At 41.9% G+C, this 14,884-nt stretch overlaps 1 protein-coding gene across 1 annotated transcript; it reads right to left on the bottom strand.

The window, feature by feature from the left end:
- Nucleotides 1-3,058: 3,058 nt before the first annotated feature.
- On the bottom strand, nucleotides 3,059-13,077 carry hepacama (hepatic and glial cell adhesion molecule a). Its single transcript, XM_080460178.1, has 7 exons — nucleotides 12,852-13,077; nucleotides 8,711-9,058; nucleotides 8,075-8,356; nucleotides 5,534-5,624; nucleotides 5,280-5,347; nucleotides 5,091-5,161; nucleotides 3,059-3,881 (listed from the first exon to the last, which is right to left on the bottom strand). The coding sequence occupies exons 1-7, from the start codon at nucleotides 12,946-12,948 to the stop codon at nucleotides 3,513-3,515; spliced, it is 1,326 nt and encodes a 441-aa protein (XP_080316304.1). The 5' UTR covers nucleotides 12,949-13,077; the 3' UTR covers nucleotides 3,059-3,512.
- Nucleotides 13,078-14,884: the final 1,807 nt, after the last annotated feature.

The following is a 14,884-nucleotide window of genomic DNA, read 5'->3' as shown; positions in this document are numbered from 1 at the left end:
AAAAACGTGGCAATGGGAGGACTGAATATGCCCCAAAAAACCGCAACCCTCAATAAAATATGAATTATTGAATAAATACACATGACAACAATGATCAGGTACACGTTATAAGTTCTAAAAAAGTTGTGTGAATAAGTGACAGCATGTGACAGATTTCTGAGTAATTACTGTGATTCAGAGATACTGTTAGATAACTTCCTTCTGCCACCCTGAGCTGCTTTATTCTTTGACCTCCAAACAGACCAAAGCCCACACCGTTATGGACAACACTGGAGGTCCAGACCTTGACGAAAAAGGAAGACAGACCAGATTCGAGCTTCCAAAACAATGGAGTCCCCCTCCTTCACTGGTGATGATGCATCAGCAGGACCAGGAAATTAGTGAGGATGTAATTTATTAGAAAACAAGAGCATCATAGATCTTCTCTATTCAACTTGCAAGACACGTCCTCTTCATATGTCGGCAGATGCACAGACGCATATGCGCACATACGGCTCACACACGGATGCGACGCTGTCCCCCCCCCTGAGTCTCATTACCACCCTGCTTTTCAAGCTCTTCTGCCACAGTCGAGAATCGGTGGGACATGATGGGGCATGACTGTGTGACTAACACTCAGAATGTGAGATCACAATATGTTCAAGTAATTTCCATGTTCAATCAGACCGGTCCACTTTTATTACGCTCCTAATTTTCATTTTGCACTTTCTGTAAGGCGCTGGTGATTATGCACACATTTATGTGTCTGCTTGCAGATTTGTGTGTGTGTGTGTGTGTGTTTATGTGAGAGAGAGAGAGAGAGAGAGAGAGAGAGAGAGAGAGAGCCTGCCTGCGTGTGTGTGTGTGTGTGTGTGTGTGTGTGTGTGCATGTATGATTTTGTGTGAGCCCATGGAGGCTGCATACGTATTCATGAGTCTGTGTGCTGAGGAAAAATGGTGTTTCAAATAGAACAAAGAGCCCAGATCAAAACAGGTTAGATGTGATTTGCTTATGTAACCACGGGACTCACACCTTCAGTGCCGCAAGATGCATTTCAGGATAAAAGCAGTGGACAAAACTGTACGGATTTTCATGACAAAAGATGTGCAGCTGGGCCTCTGGGGAATACAAATTATCCCGATGATAATGATAAACTGGGTCACGTTGTGGGGGGACGTTTGCATGTATTTGCACTCTCATTGATGAGCTGGTGCTCCTTATCTAAATACGGTTCACTAAATACTTTATGATTTAATTAATTTGCTCTTTTTAGTCCGTTGTGTCTCATTGTGTCTCTGTAGCACAATTAGGCCTTCGAGAGGATAACCAAACCATGTTGGGTCATCGCAGGATTTACATTCTTTACCCATGTGTCCAGTGTGGGAAAAGAGATGCTTCAGAAATTTCAGAAAGTACAGATTCTGAAATGTACTCAGTGTGAAGACTATAAATCAATTATTAATCATGATGCATTACTATTTACGGCACCCCGGGATCACAGGCAGGTGACTTTGGGTGAAGGCAGGGTGAACTGCGGACAGGTACGTCACAGGTCAAGCACAGCAGAGAAACACACCCACACACTCTCACACTGATGGGTAATTTACAGACACCAATCAGCTTCAATCGCATGTTTCTGGACTATGGGAGGTCGTCCCCTGAGTAAACAAACACATGCACAGAGAGAACATCGACATCACACAATTCAGTGAGTTGTGGTAAGACATGATGGATTTATTTTTTCTGTTTGTTTGCTTTTATAAATGTTGTGTCCTTAAATATATATCTTTTCTCATTAAATCCTCCCATATTTTCTCACAAGTTGTTCTCTCAGGTGATCTGGTGATAACTTCATCCAGTTGTAAATTTTTTTTGCGATGTGTATTTATAGAAGATCAAGTGGATGCTACATGATTGCGCGTCTTCCCACACGAACTGACTGACCCACGTCATGGAAATAGCAGGTCCTCTTGAAGTTGATTAACTCACATGCTCAGTATCTATTTAATGTTGTTAATCAATATTTTTGATATAACTTGGTAAAAGCAATGCTCGAATCTGATTGCTCTTCAAGGTCAAGTAACCATCAACCATCTACTTGTGGATGGCTTCTTTAGACAAAACAAGGGCCAGAAATACATGGCGGTCTGAAGCACAACAGATAACAATGCACATTTTACAACTGGTGATTTACACTTGTATTACTGTGCAAATTAAACTATGGATACAGAACTGTGCAAAAAAAAAGAAAAAAGAAGTGTAAACAACAACTATAACCTAATCACTATGAGTGGGTGTCTTGAAATTATGTGTGACTGCCATCTAATGGATCACATAGGCATTACACCCCAATGCAAATAGCGCTGCAAGTCCAAACTCAAATATATAATGCTATTATTGTGCAAATGTAAATATAAAGCAGGGATTTAGGCAACAAAAAAAATCTGATGAAAAGGTTGAATGTTAATTGAAATTGTAGTGTACTCAGTTGTGTTTAAAAGGCATGAAGAAGACCACACACACACACACACACACACACACACACACACACACACACACACACACACACACACACACACACACACACACACACACACACACACACACACACACACACACACACACACACACACGAAAGAGCAAATGGCCCAAATTACTACTTGACTACATCAGTTATTCATAATGTATAAATGGAAACTAAAGGGATTTCACTCATATGCACCATATGAGTTTCCCCACTTCAGAAATTCCACATTTACATTTTTAATCACATTCATCCATTCACACATGCAGCATGGGTGACTGTTGCCATGCAACAGGCTACATTAGGAACAATTTAGAGTTCAATCTTGCTTGAAGACACATTGATAAATGTGAATTATTAGATAGGAATCAAACCCTCAACCTTGCGATTATAGAACAGTCTACCAAATGAGCCCCAGCTGCTCCAGAATTAGTGACAATATTTTTTTCACTATATTCGGCCGGAGGAATTGTTGAAGGGAAATATAAAAAGATGCACAAAGTGAATATTTGAGTCATGGTTGAGTTAGTTGGGACAACATACAGCAAACTATAAACTATTAAAATTGTTTTATTACCTCAGGTTATACAGTGGCCTAATGTGGAGTAAGAACTCAGTGTGTGGTTTAATTACTTAAAAGATAACAGCACAACACAAACAGTCAACCCTTCAAAACTATTAACTTACATACACTATATACAGGCCCTTTGAAAAACTCTCCAGTACATACGTATATCAGAACTCTTTACTGTTTCATCATCGTATATATCATATATATAATATATATCATATACTTGCTGATGGACATGATATGACTCCTTTTGAGAGGAAACTGTGGGAATACTGTGCATAGCTGTATAGAAATAGATGATAAATAGTGGAATATGAAGACATAACGTTAGCTGAAAGTGATTTCACCTTTTACTCTAAGGCGTCACACTCATTATTGTCTTGGTTGGACGCAACAGAAGACCGACAAAACTATGAAAACGTACATCCACGCAGACGTCAGTGCTGTGACGGACAGTGAGTCTCAGTCTCGTTGGGATCGAGGCTCTCCACCTCTACAGGCAGGTGGCTGGCTGGGATACCTACCGGAGGCCGCACCTTCCTCACCGGGCTAAAACTGCGAGGGGACGAGCCCGGGGAGTGAGCAGGGGAGCGGATAGGGCGTAGGAAGGGGGGGCCCGGGAGGGGCTGCGGAAGAGGCTGCGCCAGTGGTGAGGGGCTGCGGGGGTACCTGCGGGGGGCAGACCAGATAGGCCGGTCAGTCCTGTTGGAGGTAGGAGGAAGGACGGGAACGTAGGTAGCTGGGACAATCAATTCTGATTGGCCGACAGCACTGCCAGAACATTCTTCCAAACGCTCCAGAGTTTCCTGGAAAAAATAAAGACAAGGATGCATGTGTGAAAATCATCATCAGCTGTGGTGTTTGATCGTCGGTTTCAAATGAAGAAGCCAGAACTTGAACAAAACAACTGCTGGAGCACAGGTACTGCTTCCTTTTAGTTTTTATGCAGCAAATCGTTGGAACATGCTTGAAGAAAACTTTAACTCTGAGTTCCTTTAAAGCAACATTTCTGCTGGTTGCTTGCCTTCAGAAATGTATGGATAAATACTTAAAAATGCTTGTGGATGTTGTAGTTGTTCGCACTAATGTGACAGTCTGTCTCTGTGTTTTCCCTGTGACCCGCCTTTCACCCATCAGATGGGATGAGCTCCAGCATCCTATGAGTCCAAGTTGGATAAGACTCTTACGTCTTCATTTATTTAAATTGTAAATATTTCAGTTCATCCTTTTGTTACCCATAGCTTGCCTTTTAGAGAAAATGTGCAGTACAAAATAAGCAACCTTGCCTTGCCTTCTGCAAGCATATTTATGCCGACACATAGCATGTTGCCATACACATATATAGAGAGAAACATACCACAGCCCACATATCTTGATAATCCCACCATCTGGAATCCCTTCAATTTAATTTCCACACTATTCATTTATCCTTATCCTCCCAAGGCCTGGCGTCCACGTATATGGACATTATTTTGGGTTGTCTAGACCACAATATAAGATTAGATTGGCCAATGTGGTATCTTGAACTGTAATATTGTACAATCATACGGCCGCACAGTGGTGTACTGATTTGTACAGCTTCAGAGCGAAAAGACCATTATTTCTATTCCATTTTGGGAACTCTCTTTGTGGAGTTTGCATATTGAGCCTATGCATATGAGGTTTTTTCTCCTGCACTCACACTCCTTCCCTCTAGAGGTGAATGGGCGTGTGAATGTGTACGGTTGTCAGTCTTTCTGTGCTTACCACAAGATGGACTAGTGACCGGTCCAGGGTGTGCCCTGAATTTTACCCCATAATCAGCTGTGCGGCTCTAAGTTGAATAAAGTTGTCACAGAAGACGGATGGTATAGTCATACCTGTCAAACGTCCTCCATCTGCTGTCCTTGATACTGTGTTTGCATACTGATGTGAGCTTTCAGCTCGAAACGTCAAAGTGCATGAGAATATTCATGCATCAAATTTACTGTTCCTTGTTATAACACCTCTAAACAGAAGACTGGAAAATAACTCACGTCTTCATTGAGAACATAAAGAGGCATGGGACTCCTCCGACCAAGGGTGGTTGGTTTGGGTACAACATCAACTGCAAAATATGAATTATTATTTATTATTTGACGGACATATTTCAATCCTGTCACTGAAATCGGCACAACAAATCAAGTATGTAAGTGATGAGAGATGTAGTGTTGATGGTTTCTCACCATCATGGCCATTGTCACTTTGCTCCACATAGACAGGAGCTCTTTGGGGGACTGGTCGGTGTTTCTTTCTGTACAAGGGCATAAAACACACAAGCAACAATGCACCGTGTATATATTTTTTAACATATGTAGATAATTGTACATTTGCCAAAGAAAGTTAGAGAGAGCGAGAGAGAGAGAGAGAGAGAGAGAGAGAGAGAGAGAGAGAGAGAGAGAGAGAGAGAGAGAGAGAGAGAGAGAGAGGGAGGTCTTACTTGGATGGTTTCCAACAAGCACACACAGTCACCAGGGTGATGAGGAGGAATATGCCCCCGGTGGACAGGATGATGTATAGCGAGCTGCGTCCTAAACCAGGGTGATACAGCGAGGTAGACAGAAACACAAAAAAAGGAGGAAAGAAAGAGGGCTGTTTTGAGTTAAAAGCGTTTTCACTGAACCACTGATGTGTGCAGTTTCTTCATATTTCTAGAGCTTCAAAGTTGGATCTGTTAAAGCCAAAACCTTTTCCAGCCTATTTCTATTTTCCTCCCTGCCAGTGAAAATATAGTTCGTAGAATGAGTTGAAGTTGCACGTTTAAGAAAATGAAACATAGCCAGGACATGGAGCATGCTGAATATTTGACTTCCTCTAAATTGCTTGTCAGCCTTTGTGTGTGCTGGCAGGAATGGGGTGCAGTGAAGTAGCACATTAGTGTAGTCACTCTGAGACTTTGTGCCAAGCCTCGGTGAATGCAGAGGGAATAGTGAGCCATTTCAGTGCCTGTAGCTGTGCCTCCATGCAGCACATCACAGTACAGCAATAATGAAGTCAGCATTACTGAGGGCCACTGAGGCAAAGCATCTTTTCCACCTGCCTTCTTCTTTCTCTTCTCATAAATAAATGTCCATTCATTGGATCTCTCTCTCTCCCTCGCTCTCTCTCTCTCTCTCACTCTCTCCCTCCCTCCCTCCCTCCCCCCCCCCCCCCCCCCCCCCCCTCTCTCTCTCTCTCTCTCTCAGCCTGACATGTGACTCTTTACTGGCGCCCAGTAACTGTCGCTATGAGCCAACTCCGTCACAATCACAGCCTGGGTTCGCACTTGTAAACAACATTGTTAGAGAGGCCCGCCATGCTTTTGTATGGGTCAGCATTAGAGGATAATTGCTTCTGATGGCAACCGAAAATGAATTGCTTGCGAACAATGAGCAAAAAATATTAGCTTTCATAATCAGACATGTATTTTCAGAATGGCTGGCAATGCTGAAAAGAAATATTCAGACCAAGAAACCACCAAGCATTACACAATACAATCACATTTACTCATCCATACAGGCTCAATATCTTGTTTAAACAAGTTAGAGGTACAGGACACTCCAACTGAGCGCAGATGATGATGCATGAAATACCGGAAAGACCAAGGACGAGCCATCACTTCATCAGAGGCCAAACACAATATAGACAATCACGCTTATCTACAGTTAATTGAGAGACACCAATTCTTTAGATTATGATTTATATCTATTTAACTCATCCTATTCATAGAGACTTAACTCCACATGCAGGAGCAGTGAAGATTTTCTTAGTGCACAAATAATATATGTGGGTGGAAGCCACCTGAGGCTCATCACGGGCTGATTGCTTCCCTCCGTCCCCCACGGGCGCGTGGGACATCAAGGATCCGCTCAATCCAGGCCATTATCATGTATTTTGGGTGATCAGATCACATGTGGCGATCCCTGACGTAGACTGTTTACAGTTGTTCGTATCATGCGTTTTAGGCTCACCACTTGGAATTGGATTGTATAACTACCGAGGTCACTTCCGCTAAATGGCCCTTTGTGGCAGTTATGAGTCATCAGTTTGTCCTGGATGGCGTCCTCTGCCCAGGCTGCTATAAGGCGCAGTGTCTCTGCAGACCTCCAGGCACAGACGTAGATATTATTTTTCATAGTTTCTTCGGGAAGTTGAAAAGATTTTCTTGAACGAAAACATGGTGCGCACTGACGACATTTACATATGATATATTTTCCTGCGACGCCACTGTCCTAGAGCGCATTTGCAATGCCTGATTGTTCATACTACAAAGCCTATGTGGTCAGATGTGTCCCTAATTACCTTGGGAAGTGGTTTGAGTGAAAGCGCTTTGGCGCCTGTTCACACTTGTCTTTAGGGCTCGCCACTTGTGATCAGTTCTTTGATAGTTCCGTAGTATTTTTGATTGTTGGGCTGACTATCAGGTGAACTGAACTTGCCTGCCTGTTTGTGGACTCCAAATAAATAAAGATAGATAATCTGTTACACCACATTCAAAGTTGTGCATTGTGGGTCCGTCTCTGGAACCATGTCAAAGTGAATCAAAAGTAGCTCGTACTTTGACCACTGCAGGTTTTGTGATGTTTTTTCAAAATAACATCAGCGTCATATCAGTATATGGTAATTATATTGTGTCCAGATCCCGTCATCTGCTGTCAGTTAAGATATGTGTGTATTTATGATAAATATAGTGTTTACCAAAATAGAATATTATTTGATGATAAAAAAAAGAAACAAAACGTTTTTGTCCACCCTTAATATTCCTCATTAAGGTTTCTTTGGCCTTGTTCTATCTCCATTGTACCTTTGACTGACTACTCTCATGATGCATCACTTGTAGCAAATGAACTGAAATTGACACAAGGTCAATTTGCCTCTTCTTTCACTTAATGAAAAGTCTTTCAAGGTTGTATATTTTCTGATAAATAAACAAGCTCCAGCATCATGAGTTAACCCAGTGTGACTGATAATACAGATTGTACCGGTGTAACAAGCCACCTACTGTAGACGGTGAGCCTAACAGGGATGGTCTTCATGCTGCTGATGGGGTTCTCCACCGTGCACATGTAAATGTCATCGTCCGACATCAGAACGCGCGCGATGGTCAGCACCTTTTGGTCATGTGACAGCAGCAGACGCGTGTCGTTGGTCAACACTTTGCCTCCCTTCAGCCAACTGTATACGGGCTTTGTGCCGTTATCGTGGGAACAGTGCATGTTGAAGTGCTCGCTGTACTCCAGAACAGAAGAGGCCATCATCTGGATGTAAGGCTTGGACACAGGTACTGAGGAGGAGGAAGACAGGACAATGAGACGAGGAGGCTTGAGAATGTCATTCAGATACATAACAGGGTGACTGAACTCTAGTTATTCAAGAGCGATTGATGAGTGAATTCCCACTTTGTGCCTTTTATAAAACACCACCAACACTGTGAATCACTCTGTACTCTAAAGAGTAGACTCCAGTATTAAAATTAACATGTCCCTGGGCAAAACGATGTATTTTGAACTGGTATTGATTTTCTTTTAGCTTCAAACTACTTTTTCAGTGTGCTGTTTGGATTGCTCAGATGGTTTGAGGCATGGGAAAACTCAGCTCTTGAGAAAGGAAAACAAAAAACAAACGGTAATCGGGTTACCATCCACAGTGAGCTCGATGTAGTGCTCCCCGGTGAAAGTGTCATCCGTGATGGAGATTTCCACTTCGTAGGCCCCCTCGTCTGACAGCTGCAGGTTGTGTAGCAGGAGAGACCCATTCTCAAAGACGAGGATGCGGTTGCGGTACTCTGGCCTCAGGTTGCCGATGATGTCGGTTCCTATGGACTGCACGACGGTGACAGGTTTCACCTTGTCCCTCTTCAGCTGCCACTTGATGACGGGCTTGTCAGAGCTGCTGCTGGAGTAGCTGACTGACAAGAGGGCCTCTTTGCCCACCGTGCCTCTCACCAGCTGTGCTTGGCTGGTCACATTCACCCCGGACACCTCACCTGTAACAGAGGGCAAAGAGGCAGCGGTGAGGTCTGGAACTGACGAGCGAACGGCGGCGAGCACACGTAAGCACAGCATTTCTTTGAGGGAATAAAAGGCAGCCACTTTGCCGCCTTTGATACTGTGCCATTGAAAAGACATCAGAGGGATCATCTGCTCACACACTTATGCAAACGGATGCGAAAAAGCCCGCTAATTACTCCAACCCTAATTAATGCTATTACTGCCAATGCAAACATGAATGAATCATCAGAACAGAAGAGGCACAATGGTCCTGCAAAGCAAAGGAGGAAAATAACTATGTACGTTTTATGTAATTGCAGTGCACTGATAACATGCTTTCATTTTTACTAAAACATTCGTAATCATGAGGCTAATTTCCTCTCACTACATTTGAGATATCAAAAGTAAAAGGGGCCATTTTCACTAATATATTTACAGAATTTTTACTTTAATCCATCCACCCAAAATAATTCCCAGGGGTCACACAGTGTTGTGGTGGTTAGCGCTCACGCCTCACAGTGAGAATGCCCTTGGTTTGAGGCTTGTGAGTAATTTGCACGAGGGATTTATTTGAGTACTCCAGTTTCTTTCCACAATTTACCATCCATTTGAGGATAACCACTCACTTTGCAATTGCCAGTAGGTGTGAATGTGAGTGTGTGGTTGTCTGTCTCTCTGTGTTTGCACTGTGATGGACTGATGACCTGTCCAGGATCCACCCTGGCTTCACCTGTAGCTGGAATTGGTTCTGACAGCTCACGTCCCTGAACAGGATGAGGTAGAATCAAGGAGGGATAGATGAAGCATACTTTGTAGATTTTCTTGAAATGGTGTTAATTCGGCATTCTCTTTCAGGGTGCGAGATGCCATTTGCGCTGATAGATTTTTTTGATGCACCTGTCATAGAGTGCCAGGGTTCAAGAGGACATGAAATACTATTCGCACAATTTTCAGGGCTTGCATTTGATGCAAATGTGCACAGGCTGCCATTTTTAATATTCAATAAAAGAAAAAGTAATACTTCAGAATGAATTTTTGACATATTAAACTATGAATGTAAATTATGGCATATTTGTTTCTATTTAATATCTTTCGGACACTTTTTAAGTTTAGTTATTCATCTTTAGCTGGTTGTATCTGATGCATTGTGCAGACATAAAGATGCTAAATCTGGTTATTTTTAGTTTCGAAAAATAATTATCACTATACATGTCATAAAATTAATTGTTAAAGGTGGATTTCTACTTCTTGGAGGGAGGCTGAAGACCTTGAATTCAGCCGCAAGCTATTCCTTACGGTCAGAACATCGTGAGCTACTGTGTGACCTAACTTGCACAATACACACCTCCATGCATGGACGAGGCAAAATGAACAAAATCAAATGTCAAAATCTGGCATTTTGACATTAGTATGTCAGCAGTATTAGAGAATGACTCCCAGTGCATTTTCTTATTAACCCACAACCTCAACCAGTGCAGCAGAAAGCCGCTACCTCTGATCCACTGAGATTTCTTACAAAGAACTTTTTCATCTCCACTGTCACTTATGTTTGCTCATGTGGAACTGTTGATTTGTTTTTGCTGTAAAAGTGCCATGAGAAGGCTATTTTCTAAATGGTGCAATATATATATATTGCGGGTGAATTCAGTTCATTTTATATATATATATATATATATATATATATATATATATATATATATATATATATATATATATATATATATATATATATATATATATATATATATATATATATATATATATATATACAGTATATATATATATATACAGTATATATATATATAAAATGAACTGAATTCACCCGGTTTTGAATACATGAAAAGAAATATTTCCAAAATATATACTTTGATAAATGACAAGAATGCCAGTGTTGCTGTAATGCCACTATTTTTTGGAAGTAATTGTTGAAGTTTCTGTGAGCTTGTTACTCACTTCTTTTTTCAATAGATTAAAAACAATTAGAGAGCTGCGATCTCCTTCCATCCTGCTCTCTGAGGTAGGTATTAGCTTCAGCATGAACTGAGAGTGTCCTCCTAAACCTTTCACAGACCTTAAATAAAAAATGACTTACATTCATGTTGGAGGTTTATTTCAGCAGTCTTGGTACTCCTTCTCCTCATCTTTCATTCATACAGTACATCAATACAAGCATGTTGAGCTGCTTTGCAAGAAATTGTGTCCCCTTTGTTAGGAGCTTAGCAGTGTAAAATACGCGCTTTGATTGTGGCTGGTTTACAAAACAGTACAAAATAACACGTGTGCACCACAATCTGACAACCAACCAACTGACAGCTGAACTTAATGTGTCATCAGACTGACCCACACGGTGCTGACAGCTCGGCCAATGTGTCACAGCAACACAACTACATGCACACTATTAAGACTTCCTGAATAAGAGAGACAGTTACTTTAATGCACAAGTGACTTTCCCATTCAACTACTGAAATAACTTTCGTACTCAGTTACTCTAAGTGTGTTCAAGTGCTCGGACTAATTTTTAACTTGTCCAACAGTCCTCTCATCGTCAGTATAACAATATCAGGAATCAAACATGACATATTCTCATGTTGTGACACACAATGCACGGCTGCATCTCGTGTTTGTGTGCACACCCTCGGCTTTCTCTCAAGCCTGTGATGTGAAGTCACGTCTTGATCAACTAATCTGTTTCTCAGAAACTCTCTGCAGGAATCCCTCATAACCTCTTGGCGTGAACAAGCAATGTGCTAATTTTGATTTGTGTTCTTCAGTTATCCTCCACCTCCCACAGGGGTAAGGTATTATGGCATGAGCCACATTTCAACCTTTATAGAGAAGCCCTGTCTGGGAAACCAAACACAGCAAAGCTATTATATTTCCCAGCGGAGGTTCTTATAACTCAACTGTAGCTGGACACATGGAGGTCTAAACATTGGCTGCAGGCCTGTGAGGGGCATCCTACTGTTTGGCCCCTGTGATGGAGAGATCAACCCAGGAGGGAGAAAGAGGGAGGAGAGAGGGAGAAAGAGGGACTCTGCACTGTTCGCTATTATTTGCAAGCGAGGCAGTTAGCAGGGCATCGCCTCATTGCCGTGGTAACCATTTGGTCCGCCTGACAGGGGTTGCCAAGGCAATAAGACAAAGGGCATGATTGTTGGGACGAGTTTCCTCCCCTGAAAAGAGTGAGAGAGGGTAAGAGAGAGAAATTCTTTGTCACTGGTGAAGCTGGAGATAGACACAGGATCCAGTGATTCTACCAAAACTTGCCTGGCTGCACAAACACGGCCCGTGCAACAAAATCAAATCACAAACTTTTAACCGGATCCACACAACTTAAGTCTGACTTTTGATCACTATTTTCCCCCAAAAGCTTCCCACACACTGAAAAGGGCCCTGTCCAATTCAACTGCTCTCGACAAAACCTTTTTTTTATCATCACACTTAACCCCTGTGTCTCCTTCATGCACACCTTCAATGGCCACTCGAAGCTCCTTTAAGCAGAAAATAGGGTCCCCAATGCTGAGAACTAACCATGAACAAGTTCATTGTGAAGAACACAAAGAAGATGAAAAAAAACATTGTCGACTAAGTTAACCTGGATTTTACGAAAAAAGACAGTGTTGATCTGGTTCTGAATGAAACAAAATAGAACAAATTCAAACAACATCCTGGAACTGTACTAATTTATTTAAAACAAACTAATTGGAGCCTGGTCAAGCTTCTATTTGATTATTAATGAGTTTACAAGTTTTTCTTTTCGAGGATTGTACAACAAATGTTTGGACTTACCTGTGATGAGAAGGAGGAGGAGGCCAAAGAGCGTCAGCAGTGTAGGAATGTCTGTGAAACTATCGTCTGAAGAGGAGGGCTTCCTCTCCACCTTCATCTTGTGTCCTGGGCAGAGTCTTTCTCCCACTTAGTGAGCATGGTTTATCCACCCTGGGCACGTATCTACGGCTCAACACTCTCCCCAGCGCCTGCTTGCCTGCAACACTGGCCTCTGCCTGGTCACACTGAGCCCCACTCTCCTCACAGCACCCCGGTCACAGCCAACAACAGCCAACTCTGTGTGTGTGTGTGTGTGTGTGTGTGTGTGTGTGTGTGTGTGTGTGTGTGTGTGTGTGTGTGTGTGTGTGTGTGTGTGTGTTCATGTGAGACAGAGGCATAGTGTAGATGAGCTCCCCTCTTCCAGTCTACATTATCCTTTCAAAAAGAGCTAAAACACAAGATTGTTTGTCTTTTTGTAAATTCGGTTATTTATCTTAATGCATCTGTAATTTCAGGGCTTCCAGTGAAAAAAGCAAAAACTGAAAACCTTACTGCAATCCAATAAACCCAAGAAAGATTTTGATTGAGTTACAAAACTGAATCCTCATTATTATCCTTCAGATCAAACTGGTGATCTAAAAATGAGCCCTCTTGAAATGTCTGAGTTGAGGGGGGAAAAAAAGGGCATATTTTCCTCCTTTTTAGACCTCCTTTGTCACATTGTGCAAATTCCACTTTGGATTGGAGCCTTGCAATAAACTCACAGTTTGTCACTTGGCAACCGGCCCGCCGATGACCCGCACACAAACACAGGCAGCCTTGAATCCCGTCGCTGCTCGTTTCTACTTCATCAGGAGTAAAATCCACTGTACCTGTCTGAGAGCTGCATAATAATAATCAAGAGCAGTAAATAAAGACGGCAAACAGAAAAGCTTTTTATCTACTTCGACCTCTAGGTGGTGCAGAAGCTGCACCAAGGTTAAATCTGATGGGACTAATGGAGAAATCAGAGGCAGGTGGGAGAAAAGCTTGAAGACAGGCTGTCAACAAAGGAGCTTTTTATGAACTTTAAAAGTGTGGCTTGTTGATCTATACATTTTTTTTCTCTTCTGTCATCTGTCAGATTATTGGCCTCAGATAAATGCAGTGTAACATGTCGTCCATAAAGTAGCAGAAAAACACAAGTATAAATATGATAAAAAAAAAGGCAATTAGAAGAGACCACGGGGACATCTTAGGTTAAGCAGTATAAAGCCATAGAAGTCAGATGGTTGCAATATGTGTGTAGGAGATAGTAAATACGTGGACACATAATGTTGGTGATGGAGCAGAAAGGAAGAAGAGAAGGAAGGCCTCACGAATGTAGTGAAGGGGGGCAGACAGAGCGCTGTTAAGAATAAAAAAGCTGGAAAAAAAATGTAATTGAGTGTTATCTCTGTATTATTGCACCCACTGCAAAATATCTTATTTTATTAAGTAGTGAGGTTTGTTCTGTTTTCGTGCGCTCCACATCTTTGAAAAAGGAGGCGTGCTCTTCTATTGGGAACTATACGGTAGATACAAATGCCATGTCTATCCCAATGAAGCAGTTAAGATGGATTGTATCAATTTATGCTTTTGAATATAGGCAAAAATATGATCAGATGCATTTCCCACATTAATATTTAGAATTGTTTGTGTTTTAGATCTTTCTGTTTACCTTTATAAGAACTGGTTTGCTGCCTTCTGTATGTTAGTTCTTTGCCTCAGCTGTTAATTTTCTGCTTTTACTTGTTGTCATTTGTACAATCTCCTTCTTACAAGAACAGATGTTATGGAGAGTTTTGCATGGCTTATATTGTCTCCACCAACAGGAACTTGTGCAATTGAGCACATGCAAATTGAAATACCAGACTTTGTTGATGAATAACCCCCCCCCCCCCCCCCCCAAAGAAATAAACCAAGTTTGCGCCACTATTGAGTTTCATCAAACTAATGAAACTCCAGCTGAAAGTAATAAGTGAATCAGTCTATAAGATTGAATCACAGAGCTGAGAGCTCAGCTAATGTTAGGC

Source organism: Lipophrys pholis, assembly GCF_963383615.2.
Source record: "Lipophrys pholis genome assembly, chromosome: 3".
Classification (NCBI taxonomy): Eukaryota; Metazoa; Chordata; class Actinopteri; order Blenniiformes; family Blenniidae; genus Lipophrys; species Lipophrys pholis.
This window is presented reverse-complemented; position numbering and strand designations above follow the sequence as displayed.